The 15,929-nt window shown below is 44.0% G+C and overlaps 1 protein-coding gene across 4 annotated transcripts in view; it reads left to right on the forward strand.

Annotated features, from left to right (window-relative positions):
* The window catches only part of LOC139558466 (ephrin type-B receptor 2-like), a 156,751-nt gene that overhangs the window by 67,819 nt on the left and 73,003 nt on the right, over positions 1-15,929 (forward strand). For all 4 annotated transcript variants that reach the window (XM_071373624.1, XM_071373636.1, XM_071373632.1 and 1 more), the window contains exon 3: positions 59-743. In XM_071373624.1, coding sequence (XP_071229725.1) covers positions 59-743 — 685 coding nt within the window. The remainder of the gene's footprint in view (positions 1-58; positions 744-15,929) is intronic.

Here is a 15,929-nt window from a genome sequence, read left to right on the forward strand (position 1 = left end):
AAGTGTATGTTGTGTCTACATTTGAGTAACCCTTTACCTCTGTGTCCTTCTTCCACAGTGGGAGGAGGTGAGTGGATACGACGAGAACATGAACACCATTCGCACCTACCAGGTGTGTAACGTGTTCGACAACAACCAGAACAACTGGGTCCGCACCAAGTACATCCGGCGCCGGGGTGCACAGCGCATCCACGTGGAGATGAAGTTCTCCGTGCGAGACTGCAGCTCCATCCCCAACGTGCCCGGCTCCTGTAAAGAGACTTTTAACCTGTACTACTATGAGTCAGACTCGGACACGGCCAACAAGGTGTCCCCGGCCTGGATGGAGAACCCCTGGATCAAGGTGGATACCATCGCAGCCGACGAGAGCTTCTCCCAGGTGGACCTGGGTGGCCGGGTGATGAAGATCAACACAGAGGTGCGGAGCTTTGGCCCCGTGTCCAAACACGGCTTTTATCTGGCCTTCCAGGACTACGGCGGCTGCATGTCACTCATCGCCGTGCGACTCTTCTACCGGAAGTGTGCCCGCGTCATCCAGAACGGGGCCGTGTTCCAGGAAACCTTGTCGGGGGCGGAGAGCACATCTCTAGTGGCATCGCGTGGCGTGTGTATCCCCAACGGGGAGGAGGTGGACGTACCCATCAAGCTCTACTGCAACGGGGATGGCGAGTGGATGGTCCCTATCGGGCGTTGCATGTGCAAGGCTGGCCACGAGGCTGTGGAGAACGGGACTGTGTGTAGAGGTAAGGGCCACCCTCATCCCTCTCTCTTTAACACTGGTAGCCAGACTAGATGGAAACGCTAACCTTACAAACCTAGTCAGCTGTAGATTCATAACAGAGTAATCCAAACAGCAGAGAATACATACGGTACTTAATACCGTACCTGTCTGCATACTGCACTTCATGCTGCTCTAGGGATCAGGTTATTCCCTATGAACAGAAAGTCTAAGCTTTTAAAATATGGCCATGTATATTGAATAAGTAAACAGGAGGATGGGATGATCACACATCACAGTGGATAGTACATGTTGGCTCTACGGTCCCATTTTCATATGAATGATCACTCCACAGTTTTTCCAATAACAAACGGGTGAATATTACTTCACATATGTAACAGATGTGCTTCAGGTTATGGCTTATATACTGTATGACGGAATATGGCTTTTCTTTTGAAGTGGTCAGATATAGAACATGTCTAGTTCATTTCTAAAGCACTCTAAAGGAGAGGACTGTCAGGTCACAGGTGTTTGGACTCCAATCACATAGGTCTGTCATAGCTGGGAGAGACTTTTCCTTTAGAATATTTATTACTTTCAACACTACACCAGGGATCATCATCTAGCTTCAACCCCGGGCACATTTTTTCTTGAGCGGATGTCAGGGGGCCGGAACATGATTACAAATCATTTATAGACTGCAAATTGACCGCAAGAATCCCAAACATATATAATACTTTACTAAAACATAAACATTTCAAACCATGCTTACACAATCACATACTGCATATCTCTCTATTATCCATGGGATTTAATAATGGGATTTATGGGATTTAATAATTTGGAGCTGATTTGCTGGTGTTTTTACAGTCTTTTATGTCCAACAATAAAACAATTAAAACATTTTAAAAATCATATTCTTTTTTGCCTCAGAAAACTTGGGGTGCCTAATGAAATCCTCCAGTTGGGGAACCCTGCTCTACACAGTGTAGTAGATGTCATTTTACATGTCCATTCAAATCTACACAGAATAGAAACCATTTCCCTGACTGTGAGAATTCTATTAAATGCATGACTTTACCTCATGGGAAGCTGTAATGCTAATGCGTGTAGGATGTGTGAATATATGACATTGAATCTTTGTGTCACAGGTCTTGTCATTCCATATTCCAGCTCTGATGGAAAAGGCTGTAAAGAGGTTCATATTTCAGTTTATCACAGTGGAGGCTGAAGTTGATTTGAGTTTATAAGCGTATTGATACTGTTTCTAAAGAAAACACAAACAGCCAAAATAAGATCAAAGCTGAATAGTTGAAACTCTCGCTTTAGGTGCAATGCAGTGGTTGAGTCAGTAAGCTACCACACACACACCCACTGGGTACCACAAACATGTATGTCTTTCATATACAAGGACAAGAGAGGATTTGTTCCAAACGCCTACCTCCTACCTTTCTTCTCTTCGACTGGAATCACTCGAGGTCCAGATCGATTTACCATTTCACAACATCACTGTGCTCAACCTCACCTGTGCTGCTACGCCCGTCCGCTCCGCGGCAGATGGTATTGGCTGGACGTGCTCAGAGAGCCTGATGGCTAACAGCAGAACGAGGAAGTATCAGCCTGCAGCCTGCAGACAGGGCCCACGCTGACACAGCAATGCAGCCAGCCGGCAGGCACAATAAAACACCCACCTGTGTTCCAGCCGCCTGTGTACTGCTGCCTCTGTAATTAGCCCACAGCCCCCAGCAGCTCTGGCTCTGTAGAGAGGAGGGAAGGCGATGGGCGATAGCCCATCTTCCTCACAAACAGTACCTCTGATCAATGATGGCTAATGAGGACATGCACAGGCCCTCCTTAAGGAATACGCACCAATAAAAGGCACACGGAGGATAGCTGCTCTAATTTGAAACCCCTGCATAATTACACGAATCTGGTTGTTTTTTGACCTACATGTAAGTCACTGCGTTGGCGGATTGGAATGTCTCTGGGGCATTCTCAATCACTGTGCTTTTGTGTGAAACTGGATTATACAATTAAATTGATGGCCATTCAATGGAAATGCACATTTTTCAATCACTCAGTGCTAGAATGCTGGGCGGTGGAAGTGTTTCACCTTCCAGTTCCTTATCATTCTCCTATTTCTCCAACAGGGGAAGCATCAGAGTTAATCAGAGGCTAGCCATCCAAGGTGCTTTGCTCTGAAGAAAAGCTTAATTCATTGCAGTCTTTCATCTTCATCATCCCCTTTGCTGTACTGAGAGAGTGTGTATGAGGTCAAAGCTCACACAAACACATCACTTCCCAATGTTCACAAGCAGATATTTTTCAGTCTTTCTCTGTGTCGCTAGGTCTTCACTGATCACATAGCCACACTCAGCGGACTATTAAAGCTTTATGAGCAGGAGCTGTGGCAGGCAGCAAAACGTTGGCAGAGCCTATACAATAGTCATGAGACTCAGTGCATACAAGGAGAATGTATGTGCTGCAAAAGAAGAAAATCAAATCATTAAAGATGAAATTATTACTTGCCCATTGTAGCGTAATCCTTTTAGATTTTTGATCAAGCCCTGCAATCAATCGAGGTGTGTAATCTTTCTCCACATTGAAAGTTGATATTGCAATGTGAGACTGTGGCCAGTGATGACTTCATTTATGAAAGATGCTCTTTTGCCTGCTCATGTTTAGATAATGAGTTGATTTGTGAAAGATGCCTCTCAGGGAGTCTTCACTATCCTCTTTCAGAGAGGATTATGAAACCGCAGACAGAAAATAATATAACAGCCGAGATGAAAGAGCTGTCCTGCTCATTTATTAATAATGTGACACTTTGTTCCAATACCTCAGCAACAAAACCTAGAATTACACATGTATCAATTAAATCCTTGGCAGGGCCCTCCACAAATAATCACACTTTGACATGAAATCGGTCAAAATATTGACAATAGACAGCGCTATTGCTTAAATTGCAGGGCATTTTTCCGTGATCGTCTTACTAACCAGATTAAGTTACTTCTCATAGAAGTGCCGGGAGTAAATGAACCTGAACCGCACCAGGGTCTTTGAACAGAATGGGCCCTGAAAGAGATCTGATGTCCCTCAGAGCTCCAGGAGATGGTGCACCACAGAGACACACATGGGGTTCTGTTCGTCCTTGCCTTTCAGTTGAAATACTCTTTCTCTCTCTAGAAGGATACAATGAGAGCCATGTTCAAGGGTGGACAACTTCCTAACAATGCCCATGTGTGTTTTTTATTGTAATCTGATCATCTAACCCATGCCATTGTGGCTTTAATGGTCTTGACTGTGGGAGTGTGTCTCATATTATTGAGTAATGCAGGTTCAGTTAGAGACGCAAAAGTCACATTTACAATAACATTGTTTCTAACAGCACTAAATAACCCAGTATTTATTTAACTAGTTCCGTTTGAGGAAGGGGAATGCTGTAAAATCACCAGCGTAGTGTACACAGGCATGTCCCGCTGCACAGATATAAAAGGAAGCATTCTCCACACCACAACAAATAGTTCTGCTTGACTTCTATGACAGTTGAGAGTGTAGAATGTGAGGAACAGGAGACTACATAGTCTCTCTCCCAATGACATGCAGAGAAAAGCCCAGTGTGAAACATAAAACAGCATGTCAGCTCACAGACTGTCACAGATTGAGGCCATGACGAAACGGGATGGACATGCTACGTTCAGCACAGCTCACAGATTCAAAACATTCAATAATGCACCATCAGAAAGAGTCAGTATCAAGAATTAGTTTTAAAATGTACCATTTCTCCTCATAGTAATGGTGAGCTTGGTTGCTGATTGTGGAGGAACAGGAAGGTGTTTTTCTCCTCTTGGATGTGGTGAGGTCTCTGTACTGTCAGTAGTGTGGGCTGAGCTGCCTGATGCTAGCTCTGCTGTTCCACATCCAAGGCAAGAAGATTAACGAGGAGAGCTTTAGTAATCCTTCAGTCAAATGTAATGGTAGATAAAGGGAGTTAGAGGGGATTGAGTGGGAAGGTGGGCCCTGGGATGGCATAGCATGATTGCATGGAAAAAGAAAGGGAGAGGAGGGGGGAAGCTTCAAGCCAGGAAATGACTCCCTAACCCACTGACAGAATTCCCGGCTCTGCATCCAGAGAGGGTTTAATGGTGGAAATCAGCACAGCACAGACACACCTCTGCTGCGCCTGCTTTTATTTCCCAGGGTGCCCTTGCCTTTAATAATAGCTCTAATTGACTAACAGCACATGTGGGGAATACACAGCCATGTGTACGCGTAGACACCTCTCCCCTGCGCTCTAGATCCAGGCAAACGCAAAACAAACACACCCCCTCAAGGCTTTTACTGCACTGTGTGCAAACAAAGCCACAGGATTCTGAGAGACGGGAAAATCTTTAAAATCGTTTCCTTTACATATAAAGTGATTATACTGTCGCAGATTAAATCATTTTAGTATGTAGGTAAGGAATACCCATTTACATCCACTCAGTATGTACTGTAATTCATCACAGTATTTGACTGACAAATAACATACAAAATACTAGTTGATTTTTTCAAATGGATGCTTCAATTGAAGGTCTGTCTCATAATTTGAGGGGCTGTTATACTGTAGGTTGATGGTGTGGTCTGTGAACATGAGGTAGATAGTGTAGCAGAAGAATGGGAACATTGGAGCTGTGGGATATTCTTAGCCAACTACAGAGACTCTCTGGAGCAGTCACACTCCTTTATTCCTTGTTCTCAACTGTGATGGGATTTCAGCCTGACCAGGTGTTTTCTCTGTCTTTGTCTTTGTCTCTGAGCGCTGCGCACATCTAAACAGCAGACTACACAGAGCAGTAACCATTTACTCCCCCCCCCCCCCCCCCCACACACACACGCCCACACAAACACAGAGGGTATCACCCCTTTTCTCCAAACACATCCATCACATAGGAATGTGATAACTCCAGGTGAGATGTCTGCGAATCGCCTCCAGCTCAGAGATCACGGCCTATTCGCCATGTAAACCTTTTCCATATGGCCGTGCATGTGTTGTGTCCTACCCGATATGGCTCCTCATGCGGTGGTTCCAATCCCTCGTCTGTCCTTGTTATCCCACACCATCTGTGGAATGCAATGTGTCCAGACCATTTTCTGCACAGCGCTCCTTTTATCTTAACCCTGCAGTAGGGTTACCCAGTGCCTGGCTCTGCTTCTGAACACCTCGACACTGTGGCCCCTCCTGGCCCTGGGTCCCCCATGCTTCAGACAGTGGTCTGATGGTCTGGTGTGAGAGAGGTATAGGGGAATGACCCCTACAACCCCTGATTCAGACAGCCTTCCTACTGGACAAGCCATTTTGCTACTGAGACAGGACGGCGGCTTCTCCATACAGCCCCCATGTTCTCCTGCAGATGTCTTCATTCATGTCCTGTTAGAGACTTCACTGAATTCCATCAGCAAACAACTAGGAAGTGGGATGGATTGTGTGTCTGACTGACAAAACCTCAAAATAAGAGCTACAGTTGAAGCGACCTTGTTTGTCAGTGAGGTATAAGTACACGAGTCAACATTTTAACAGACTATACTGTAGACATACAGTAACTCATGCAGAATAATTTGTATACAGTTGGTCTGTTCTAAAAAGTGAACAGAGAGAGCTGCTCTCCATTCCAGACATAGAGCTGCTGTCCTTTCCTAACATAGAGCTGCTCTCCATTCCTGACATAGAGCTGCTCTCCATTCCTGACATAGAGCTGCTCTCCATTCCTGACATAGGGCTAATGAATGTACCATGTGTGTTATGTGGCCATAGTGTCGCAGAGATGAACCCAGTTGTTCTCACACAATTGACCCCCAGTCGCTTACTGAAGGGTAAACCCCAGATTCTGTTTCACCCCGTGCTGTCATCCAATCTCATGGAACATCTTTCATGGCATGATGTTACACTAAACATAAAGGCGTTCAATGTAGAGGACCGAGTTTGGAAAACCCTGCTATAGAGTACAGTATTGTAGAGCAGAGAAGATAAATATCTTCCTTGGTCGTTGAGACAGTTTTCAAACTATAATGGATGTTAAAATTAGAACGTCAGCCCTCCAACAAAGATCTCCCCTCTTTTAAAGTTCAATAGGTGTTTAAAGATTAAACACAGGAGGGAGTGAGGGGAGAGACGGGAAACATGAAAAGCTATGGATGGTTCAATCCTCCTGGCTGGGTTATCACTGCTCTGTGCTCTGTGACATCACTAATAACCAGAGCATGTGAGCACTTTCTTCTTGAAGAGCAGGATAAAATGAAGACATCTTACAGAGAGCAAACGCTACTCCTCTCCACTATAGAGTTAAGTGCTCTACTGACATTTTAAGGTAGAGAGGTGTATTCTGTTTGTATACAGCCAAACAATGCTGAACCTATATTTGGTAATGGTGTCGGCTGAGAACAGAGATGGAACGTAGAGTAAGAGGAGCCATACCCAAAGGAAGACCAAAATAAAATGTACCATTAACATTGAATTTCACTGCTACAGCCCAGCAGGAAAACAACAACAGATAGAGAGTAGTATCCTTGGTTTCAAGGGCATCATCTCTCCATAACCCCACTGAATCTCTCTGGGGTGATTATGGCCTCCACCTCTTTTATCTAAAGACAGATTTGGCTTATCCCAGTGTTTGAAGAACCCTCTGAAAAATCAGGCCGTTTATATAGGGCTTTATTATTCTTGGGAATTAGATTCCAAGATGTTTAGAATTTCATCTGCTAGTGTAAACTCAAAAGTTCGACTGACATAACAAAGTTTTTGTCATCACTCCCATGAGACTTTCCGGCAGTGTTTGAGTTTGAAATTGAATACACTCATCTAAAAGTTAAGCTCTCTCCAATCTCCCAGAAACACACCTCAGGAGGATTACTCTCTATTTGCTTTGTCAGATTACTCTCTGATCAACAGGCTGTATTAAAGTCTCTCTCAGACTCAGCTTACTCCACTTGGCCATGGCAGGTAGCGATGCCTTCAATTTGACACTCTCGAGCACATAGGCCTGCTGTATTGTCCCAGCAGAGTTAGCTGTGCCTTCTGCATGGCACAGAGTCTAGAGTTCACTCTATCTTTGTGTAAAGAGCAATGGGTGTTCGTCTGAACTTTTGTAGTCTACATGTTGCTGGGCTCCGGGTTGGGAAAGTAGCCTGGTTAAGCGCTCAGCCTCCCGCTGAGGGGAGTCCTACTGCAGTAGCTCTGGGGGACAACCCAGCTGTGTAAATGCTTTAGTTACAGAATATTCAACATGTACAACTTTTTTTAGTTGCCCTCGGGCATCGACTAAGCAAATAAATTACCCAATGTAATGAGCTGTTCCACTCCCCTGTGCAAACCCGTAGCTGCTGGCTGGAAGGTAGAACGCTAATACACATTTTTTGTCTTACGACTCTGGTGAATAAATGGGTTCATCTAAAGGATACAGGAATGTTTTCATCCCTTCTTTGAAGGATGAAAGGAATTGCACAATTCAGTAATCCTTATCTAGTCAGTTAGGAACAGCTCATGTTTTAGCTAGCACATTGAGCGCCCTAGTTTATACGAACGGGAATTCTCTCACCAGATTTCTTTGTTCAACTTTTCTTCTCTTTTCAGTCTGTGCACCATAATTACCTTCTGGGATTCTCTTTTTATACAACCTACATTGCAGGAGGTATGATAGAAATAAGCGAATGACATGAATAGTGTGATATTTTTCATTCTGTGAGTTTTCCAGCATGAGTTTACATGCAATGCTAGGATGCTATTATTTGCTAAAAATATGCCTTTATTTGTTACATAAACCTTTGTTTCACATTAGCCTTCAGCAGCTTTAATTAAAGCTGCAATATGTAACTTTTTTGGCGACTTATAGATCTATCACTCTCTTTGAACGGAAGTCTAAGAAGCAGTAGATTTGTTCTGTGTGCTATTTCTATAATTTCCGTTCTTAAGTTTTGTTTTTGCATCTTTGAAAATACAATATTTTTGGTTATATTTCACTGCGGTTTAGATGGTGCAATGATTCTCTACACTATAGTTGCTTGTTTTGTCACAAACTAATACAATTTTAGCAATAAGGAAGGAAATGGCAGAGCGATTTCTGCATAGTGCATCTTTAATTTAAGAGAGGGGAAATCCTTCATAGTGAATTACAGTATGTGTGTCAATACTGTAAATATTTGGGTCCATTTGACTGTATTCTCCTCTTACAGCTAACACAGAATCTCCATATTCCAGGACATTCAGAATACCTTTGTGTGTTTACACATTGTCCAAAGCTGATGCTTTACATACACCTTCAGTGCACTGATAATCTCTATTAATATTTTTTTTACCCCCTTTTTCTGGTATCCAATTGTTAGTAATTACTATCTTGTCTCATCGCTACGACTCCCGTACGGGCTCGGGAGAGACGAACGTCGAAAGCCATGCGTCCTCCGAAACACAACCCAACCAAGCCGCACTGCTTCTTAACACAGCGCGCATCCAACCCGGAAGCCAGCCGCACCAATGTGTCAGAGGAAACACCGTGCACCTGGCCCCCTTGGTTAGCGCGCCCTGCGCCTGGCCCGCCACAGGAGTCGCTGGTGCGTGATGAGACAAGGATATCCCTACCGGCCAAACCCGACGATGCTAGGCCAATTGTGCGTCGCCCCACGGACCTCCCGGTCGTGGCCGGCTGCGACAGAGCCTGGGCGCAAACCCAGAGTCTCTGGTGGCACAGCTAGCGCTGCGATGCAGTGCCCTAGACCACTGCGCCACCCGGGAGGCCCCGCACTGATAATCTCAACAAAAAAATAGTACAATGCATCTTTGTGGTAGCTTACCTCTTTATAGCACACCAGTCAATACCCCATACCAACCAGTACTTATCTCATATGAAAGGAAGCATTCCAAACACCAACACAGCTCGGAATAAACGCACAGATGCAGAATGGTGATAGTTTGGAATGCATCCTAGAAGAACACAGTGCCTTGGAATGAGTATAATGAATAGATGCTGGGCTGTGTGAGCTTCCCAGCCAGACCAGCCGTTGTGTGTGCTGCGTGTTAATGTGTATGGTGTAACACCGTGGCGTGTAAAGTGTGAAGGCCACAGGGCGTTGGCTTCAGGCTGAGGAGAGACAGAGGTTCAGAGGTGAGCCAGAGTGGCTGCTGGGTAAACACTGTATCACACACTGCTCTGCTCTCCCCCCGCTCCCATGCTGTCACGACATTTGGACATGAACCACCAACCCACTGTTTACCATCAAGCCTGGATTGGCAAGTTACTGTATCGGTGCCTGGGAGGCTGCTATCCTTGCAGAGTTTTTTTGGGGCAGCGTGCATGGGGGAGGGTCTTTGCCTGTTAACTGGCAATTAGGGGGGTTGTTTTGTTTCCTCCTGGTGCCAGCAGACACTGTGTGGCACCGTCTCGACGCACCACGACTGCCCTGCTTCTTGTCAGGACATGGGCATCCTTTCTTCGTGAAATAACCCTGCTTACAACAGCTAGCGTCTGGAAAATATTAGTCCTGGTTATTAATGAGGTTGTTTTGATTCTCTTCTTCCCCTCTTTACTTTTCCGAGCCAAGTATGAAAATGACTGTGATGCTAAGGCGTTTGGTGAAAGCAACAGGCTAGGCTCAGCTTCGCTTAGTCAACTCTGAGGAGGAGTCTGTAGAGGATGTGCCCATGATAGATGTATCTTTAAACCGCACTTGGCAGGGGACTGGATTCCTCTCTTCTTACAGTGAGCTATGATCCAGTTTGTTAAGTATCCCACAGTTTAAGGTTATCACCAGTATGATAACGACACCGAGTGGGATATGCTCAGTTGATAATCAAGGGTGTTGTATTATCCTATAAATCAACTGAGGATAGGACTGGTAATCCCTTAAACTGTTTTATCTACAGTATCATGGTGCCACATCATTATGTGTTCTCTTTGGAAATAGTATATCTCTGCTATATCTCTGCATGCAGACACAGTGCAATAATGACAAGTCAAGTGGATCAATCTTAACTTATTGGAAAACTTGACTCTGGGCTGTAATTGCGACAGTCCTACACTCTTAGAAAAAAGGTGCGATCTAGAACCTGAAACGGTTCTTCGGCTGTCTCCATAGGAGAACCCTTTGAAGAACCCTTTTTTATTCCAGATAGAACTCTTTTGGGTTCCATGTAAAAACCCTTTCCACAGAGAGTTCTACATTGGAACCCTTTTTTCACAGTCACACACTCATGCATGTGTAACACACTGTAGGAAGTACACTACTTTAGAATTGCTACAGTAGGCACGATGTGAAAACAGTCTATTTATGTTTGAAAGGAGATCGGTATCTAATAAGGCAAGGAAATGAACCATTCAATATCTACTAAATGAACAATACTGCAAGGACCCAGTGATATACATTTGAAGTTAATCTTCTGTTGAAATGTTTTATGCTCAAAGATCATTGCACATCAACAGAGTATCATAACTGCAATGACCATTCATTCACAACAATACATTCATGTCAATACAGTAATCAAAAATATTACAAACTGGGTACCCAGTGAAAATTAAATATGAGTGCACGTAATTATCTCAGTTCAGTTCCTACCACAATGTACTAGTCAAATGTCCCTCTATAAAAATGAGACGACGATGATGATTGTTGAAGCTGTAGGTGATGAGCTTCTGTAGATGGCGAAGTAGTTAGTAGAAGATAGCAGGTGACGCTGATGCCGTCGAATCAAAAGGGGGGTACAAAAACCAGTCTGCACTGAACATACAGAATAATAAATTATTCGGTCTCTTACTTTTATTAACAACAACGTTTTAGTAACTCTCCTGTTATAATATTTTTTTTTACATGTAGCGGTCTCAAAATAATTTTACAGATTGTGTTTCAAAACCCACGTTCTTCTCCACTGCGACAAGGCCGAGCGCCATTACTGTTCAATCACTCTCTTACAAAGAAATGCACATGTAGTGATAGTAAATGCTAAATGCTAAATGTTCCAAAATTGTCACTCTCAAAAGCATAAATGCTTTTGTCAATATCCTGACTGGGTTTAGATCGTAAATATCGTGTACACTTTAGTTATTCATCAAGACAGGCATAGAATTTAGCTAGCATAAGCTAACTCATCACTATTCTCTTTTCATAAACATCAAATGAAAATGAGTCCCAATTCCCTTCTGGTTCAGATCACTCTGATTATCAAACCAATCGATTCTTCTGTAGTAGTAAATATGTATTCCACAACACTGTTTCCAGTAAGTTATTTAAGTTAACAACATTCAATATTTCTAGGGTTCTTCTAGGTTTCTTTCATGGGCGCTCTCCCTATGTAAGAGTGAAAAGAGCGAGATCAGAGGCATAGCGAAAGAGGTTCAGACTCTAGGAGTCGCCAAACAAACTCCCAACCCATAGAATTAGTGTAAAGAAGTTAGGGACTGTCTTGTTTAGTGAAAATGTTTGTGAATGTCTAAAATAGCATGGGTTACACATGCACACACACACACACACACACACACACACACACACACACACACACACACACACACACACACACACACACACACACACCACACCACACACTGTTTTTTTCAGTGCTAATGGAGGGCATTGATGAATGTGTTTGCTGAACTCAGTCAGGACTAGACACATTAACATTATTGACCAGCCACAGCTCTGATCACAGCGCACAGCAGGAACACTCAGACTGGGAACCCAACGGCTGAACTCATACCTTTAGATTAGATGCTTCACACACTGCTAAGACAAGACAAAACTTTGAAAAGTTTTCTCACTCGCTCAATATCCTTACTAGAGCTTAAACATATCATTCAGATTGTTGAAATATAAATGCCCTAAATTCTATGAATAATTATGTGATCACAATGAATATCATGTGGTGTGTGTTGCCTCAGGGGGCACTCATGTGACCTTGACACTGGATAAGTGTGACATTCTAAAATGAAGCAGGGGACAGACATCTCACTCTCCATGGAAAGAAGCTCTCACTTGAGAACACATTTGGAAGTCATCTTCATGTAAAATAAACACCCTCGTGCGCAGGATTGGGATGATGTCACTTGCTCACCATACAGCCTGGCCAAAACCTCCTCGTGACCTTGTTACCAATATACCAATATTACCAATATGTCACCTATTGATTTGGGGACGCAGTGCGTTAACCACATGTTGTTTACATAACAATCTATTTCACAATCAGATTGCATAGGTTCAGACCAGGAGTCTTTGGGCAAACTCAGTTCCCTGACTTGTGGAGGAGGACAGAGACTGAGCAGTGTCCCTAGTAGGGGCTCCCCGTTGGACTTCATTGATGGCTATGTTAGAGATTGTAGGAGCGGGGACAAGCTTCAACAAATGTTTGTATGTCGTCCTAGGCACCTGAGATCTGTACAGACAATAAGAAGATGAGTGTAATATAAAAGCAATAGAGACCTACAAGCCCAGATGCTTCAGACACCTCAGCCATCTCTGCTCATCTGAAAAGCAGCTCCCCTGTGAAACGACTGCTGGAAGCTGTCTGGGAAGCACTTGATTTGGCTGACAGTGAAGCTGACAGTGAAGTGAAGAGAGTTTGGGCTTTTGCTCTGTAGTTTTGTGTGCGTGTGTGTGTGATGCGATGGATGAGCACTGGTTATTCTTACAGGCTGAAGAAATATGTATCTGTTGTATGTTCATCTCATACATGTATTTTATAATCTAACTGTAATATTTTTCTCATCTGAATCTTGAATTTTGACCTAATCCTGAAGTTACTGTATTTATTTTGTTAGTGTATCAACTAAAGACATTGAGGGGACAGAGATCTGTCTCTTGTTCTTTAAGTCCCCTATGAGCAAGTACTCCCGTCTTCTCTGTCCACACTCAGGGCTTTCATAGCCAGTCACAATCAGGTCTTTGTGGGCCAGGCTTGTCTGTCATCGCCCTGGTTCTGTTGATATAGTCCCCGTGCTGAGAACGTGGCCCTCTCATACACAGTCTAAGTGCTGGCTAATTGAGCTTGTCTGGGCAGAAACTGTAAGTGTGCTGATAAGCAGGTATTTGACCTCTCAGGAGGCCCCTAGTTCTGGCCTCTACAACCAGCTTCTTAATAGGGCCTTTCAGAGGTAAAGCATTTCAATCCTGGAATAGACCCAAAACTAATTTCCAAGTGTACTTCATATGTTATTACAGCTCAAAAGTAAGATTGGTCAGTGACATGCACTAACCTGACCACTGTCTACATGATCTCCTACCACAGAGATGAGGAGACAGCACTGGCAGAGTCCCCCGAAACCAGATCTAACTGTCCAGCTTCAATGCAAGGACAAATAGAGTAACACATTCAAAATGTGTAACCAAATGTGACTTTTAAACGGTAATTTATTGTTAGCTAGAACCTTTTAAATTGAATGTAGTATTTTTTTTTTACGGATTGTCTAAATGTAACTGCATTCTGCATAATTCAGTCTTGTCGACTACGAGAATGAATTAAATAAATCAAATCAAATCTAATGCAATAAACATTGTGTTGCCATTGCAACAGTATTCAGCCTTCCTCAATATTTACTTATATTCTCGAGCAACAAAATGACAGTGAGTGCAGGGGGTTGGGGTATTACTTGGTTTGCTGAACACTCAAATTCTTCCTGTGACACCAATTAGATTAGTCTTTCGGTATTAAAATTCCAACACGTTGATGAAGGCTTGCTGATGCAATCTATGGAAAGAGCCCATGAAATTGTCTATAAGCTGGTCTGAAAGAGGGATTTGCTCTTGTTTGTTTTCTTCATTCCTGCAGTATTTCCCTATCTGTGAAAGGCTGGGGGGTGTGTGTGTGTGTGTGTGTGTGTGTGTGTGTGGTGGATGGATGCCCTTCACGTAATTGTCATGTGGCCAGCCTCCCCGTGCCTGACCCCTCCCATCTCTTCTCACACTCCGGACAGGGATCTGTGTCTCTGAGCCCAATGCTCTCCCGACCCCCACCAGCCTCTCTTAGATAATCCCGATGCCTCCAGGAACCCAAGACTAATCCGCCAGTCTACTCGGCACAGGCAGGCAGGCCACCGCTGAGTTCAAAATCGCCCGGAGTTCTATTACTCCCCACTTTGGTTTAGTGACCTTTCACTGTCACAAAAACAGGATTTTTTGAAGCAAACTTTTATTGATGCTGTGTGTGTGTGTGTGTGCCTGTCTGTCTGTGTCTGGGGGTACATGACTTATCGTCTGTGATCACCCAACTGCTGTTTTTTGGTGCAGAAAATGTATAATGCTCTTGTCTCCTCAGAAGGGACACATACTGTAGCTGATGTAAGTGTACCAGCATCACCAGTACAGAGCAAAGATACAGTAGGCCAACCTCTGGGAAATGCACCTATCTAAATCTACATTATATTTGTATTATAACCTTTTCATCACTTCAGTATTAATGTAAGAGATGAGATTTGTATCAGCCTGTATGCATATGTCAGTTATGTGGCAGTGGAATGCTCAGAGGAGTGCCAGGGGAAAGCTAGCTAACCCTAGAGCAGTGGAGGATATGGGTTCTGTACTGTGTGTGTGTGTGTGTGTGTGTGTGTGTGTGTGTGTGTGTGTGTGTGTGTGTGTGTGTGTGTGTGTGTGTGTGTGTGTGTGTGTGTGTGTGTGTGTGTGTGTGTGTGTGTGTGTGTGTGTGTGTGTGTGTGTGTGTGTGTGTGTGTGTGTGTGTGTGTGTGTGTGTGTGTGTGTGTGTGTGTGTGTGTGTGTGTGTGTGTGTGTGTGTGTGTGTGTGTGTGTGTGTGTGTGTGTGTGTGTGTGTGTGTGCGTTGCGCATGTGCGTCAGGGGAGGTAATGTGTTTGTTTCGGTAATGAGCCATGTTCTGTTTCCCTTATGATGACAGACATCATCCTCCACCACCAGTCGCCATGGTGACGCTGGGGGATAAGCAGCTGGGCAGGCATGGTTACTCCCAATTCTCCCTTCCCCCATCTCTGAGGCACCCAGGTGCAGGAGGAGGCCTCCCTGCCAGTCTGGAGCTCATTTCCACTCTGTGTATTCCAACCATACCCAATCTCTCTTTTATGCAATATCTGATCATTAAACAGCAGGTCTACAGTATCCTATAGCAGTGGGTTGTTATTTAGTACACCCATCAATGCACTAGGTCATCTCTAGAGCCATAGCTACAATACAATCCATCTAGCTTATTTACAGTGCTTTCAGGCAGCATTCATACCCCTTGATTATTCCACA

This window comes from Salvelinus alpinus, chromosome 2, assembly GCF_045679555.1.
Source record: "Salvelinus alpinus chromosome 2, SLU_Salpinus.1, whole genome shotgun sequence".
NCBI lineage: Eukaryota > Metazoa > Chordata > Actinopteri > Salmoniformes > Salmonidae > Salvelinus > Salvelinus alpinus.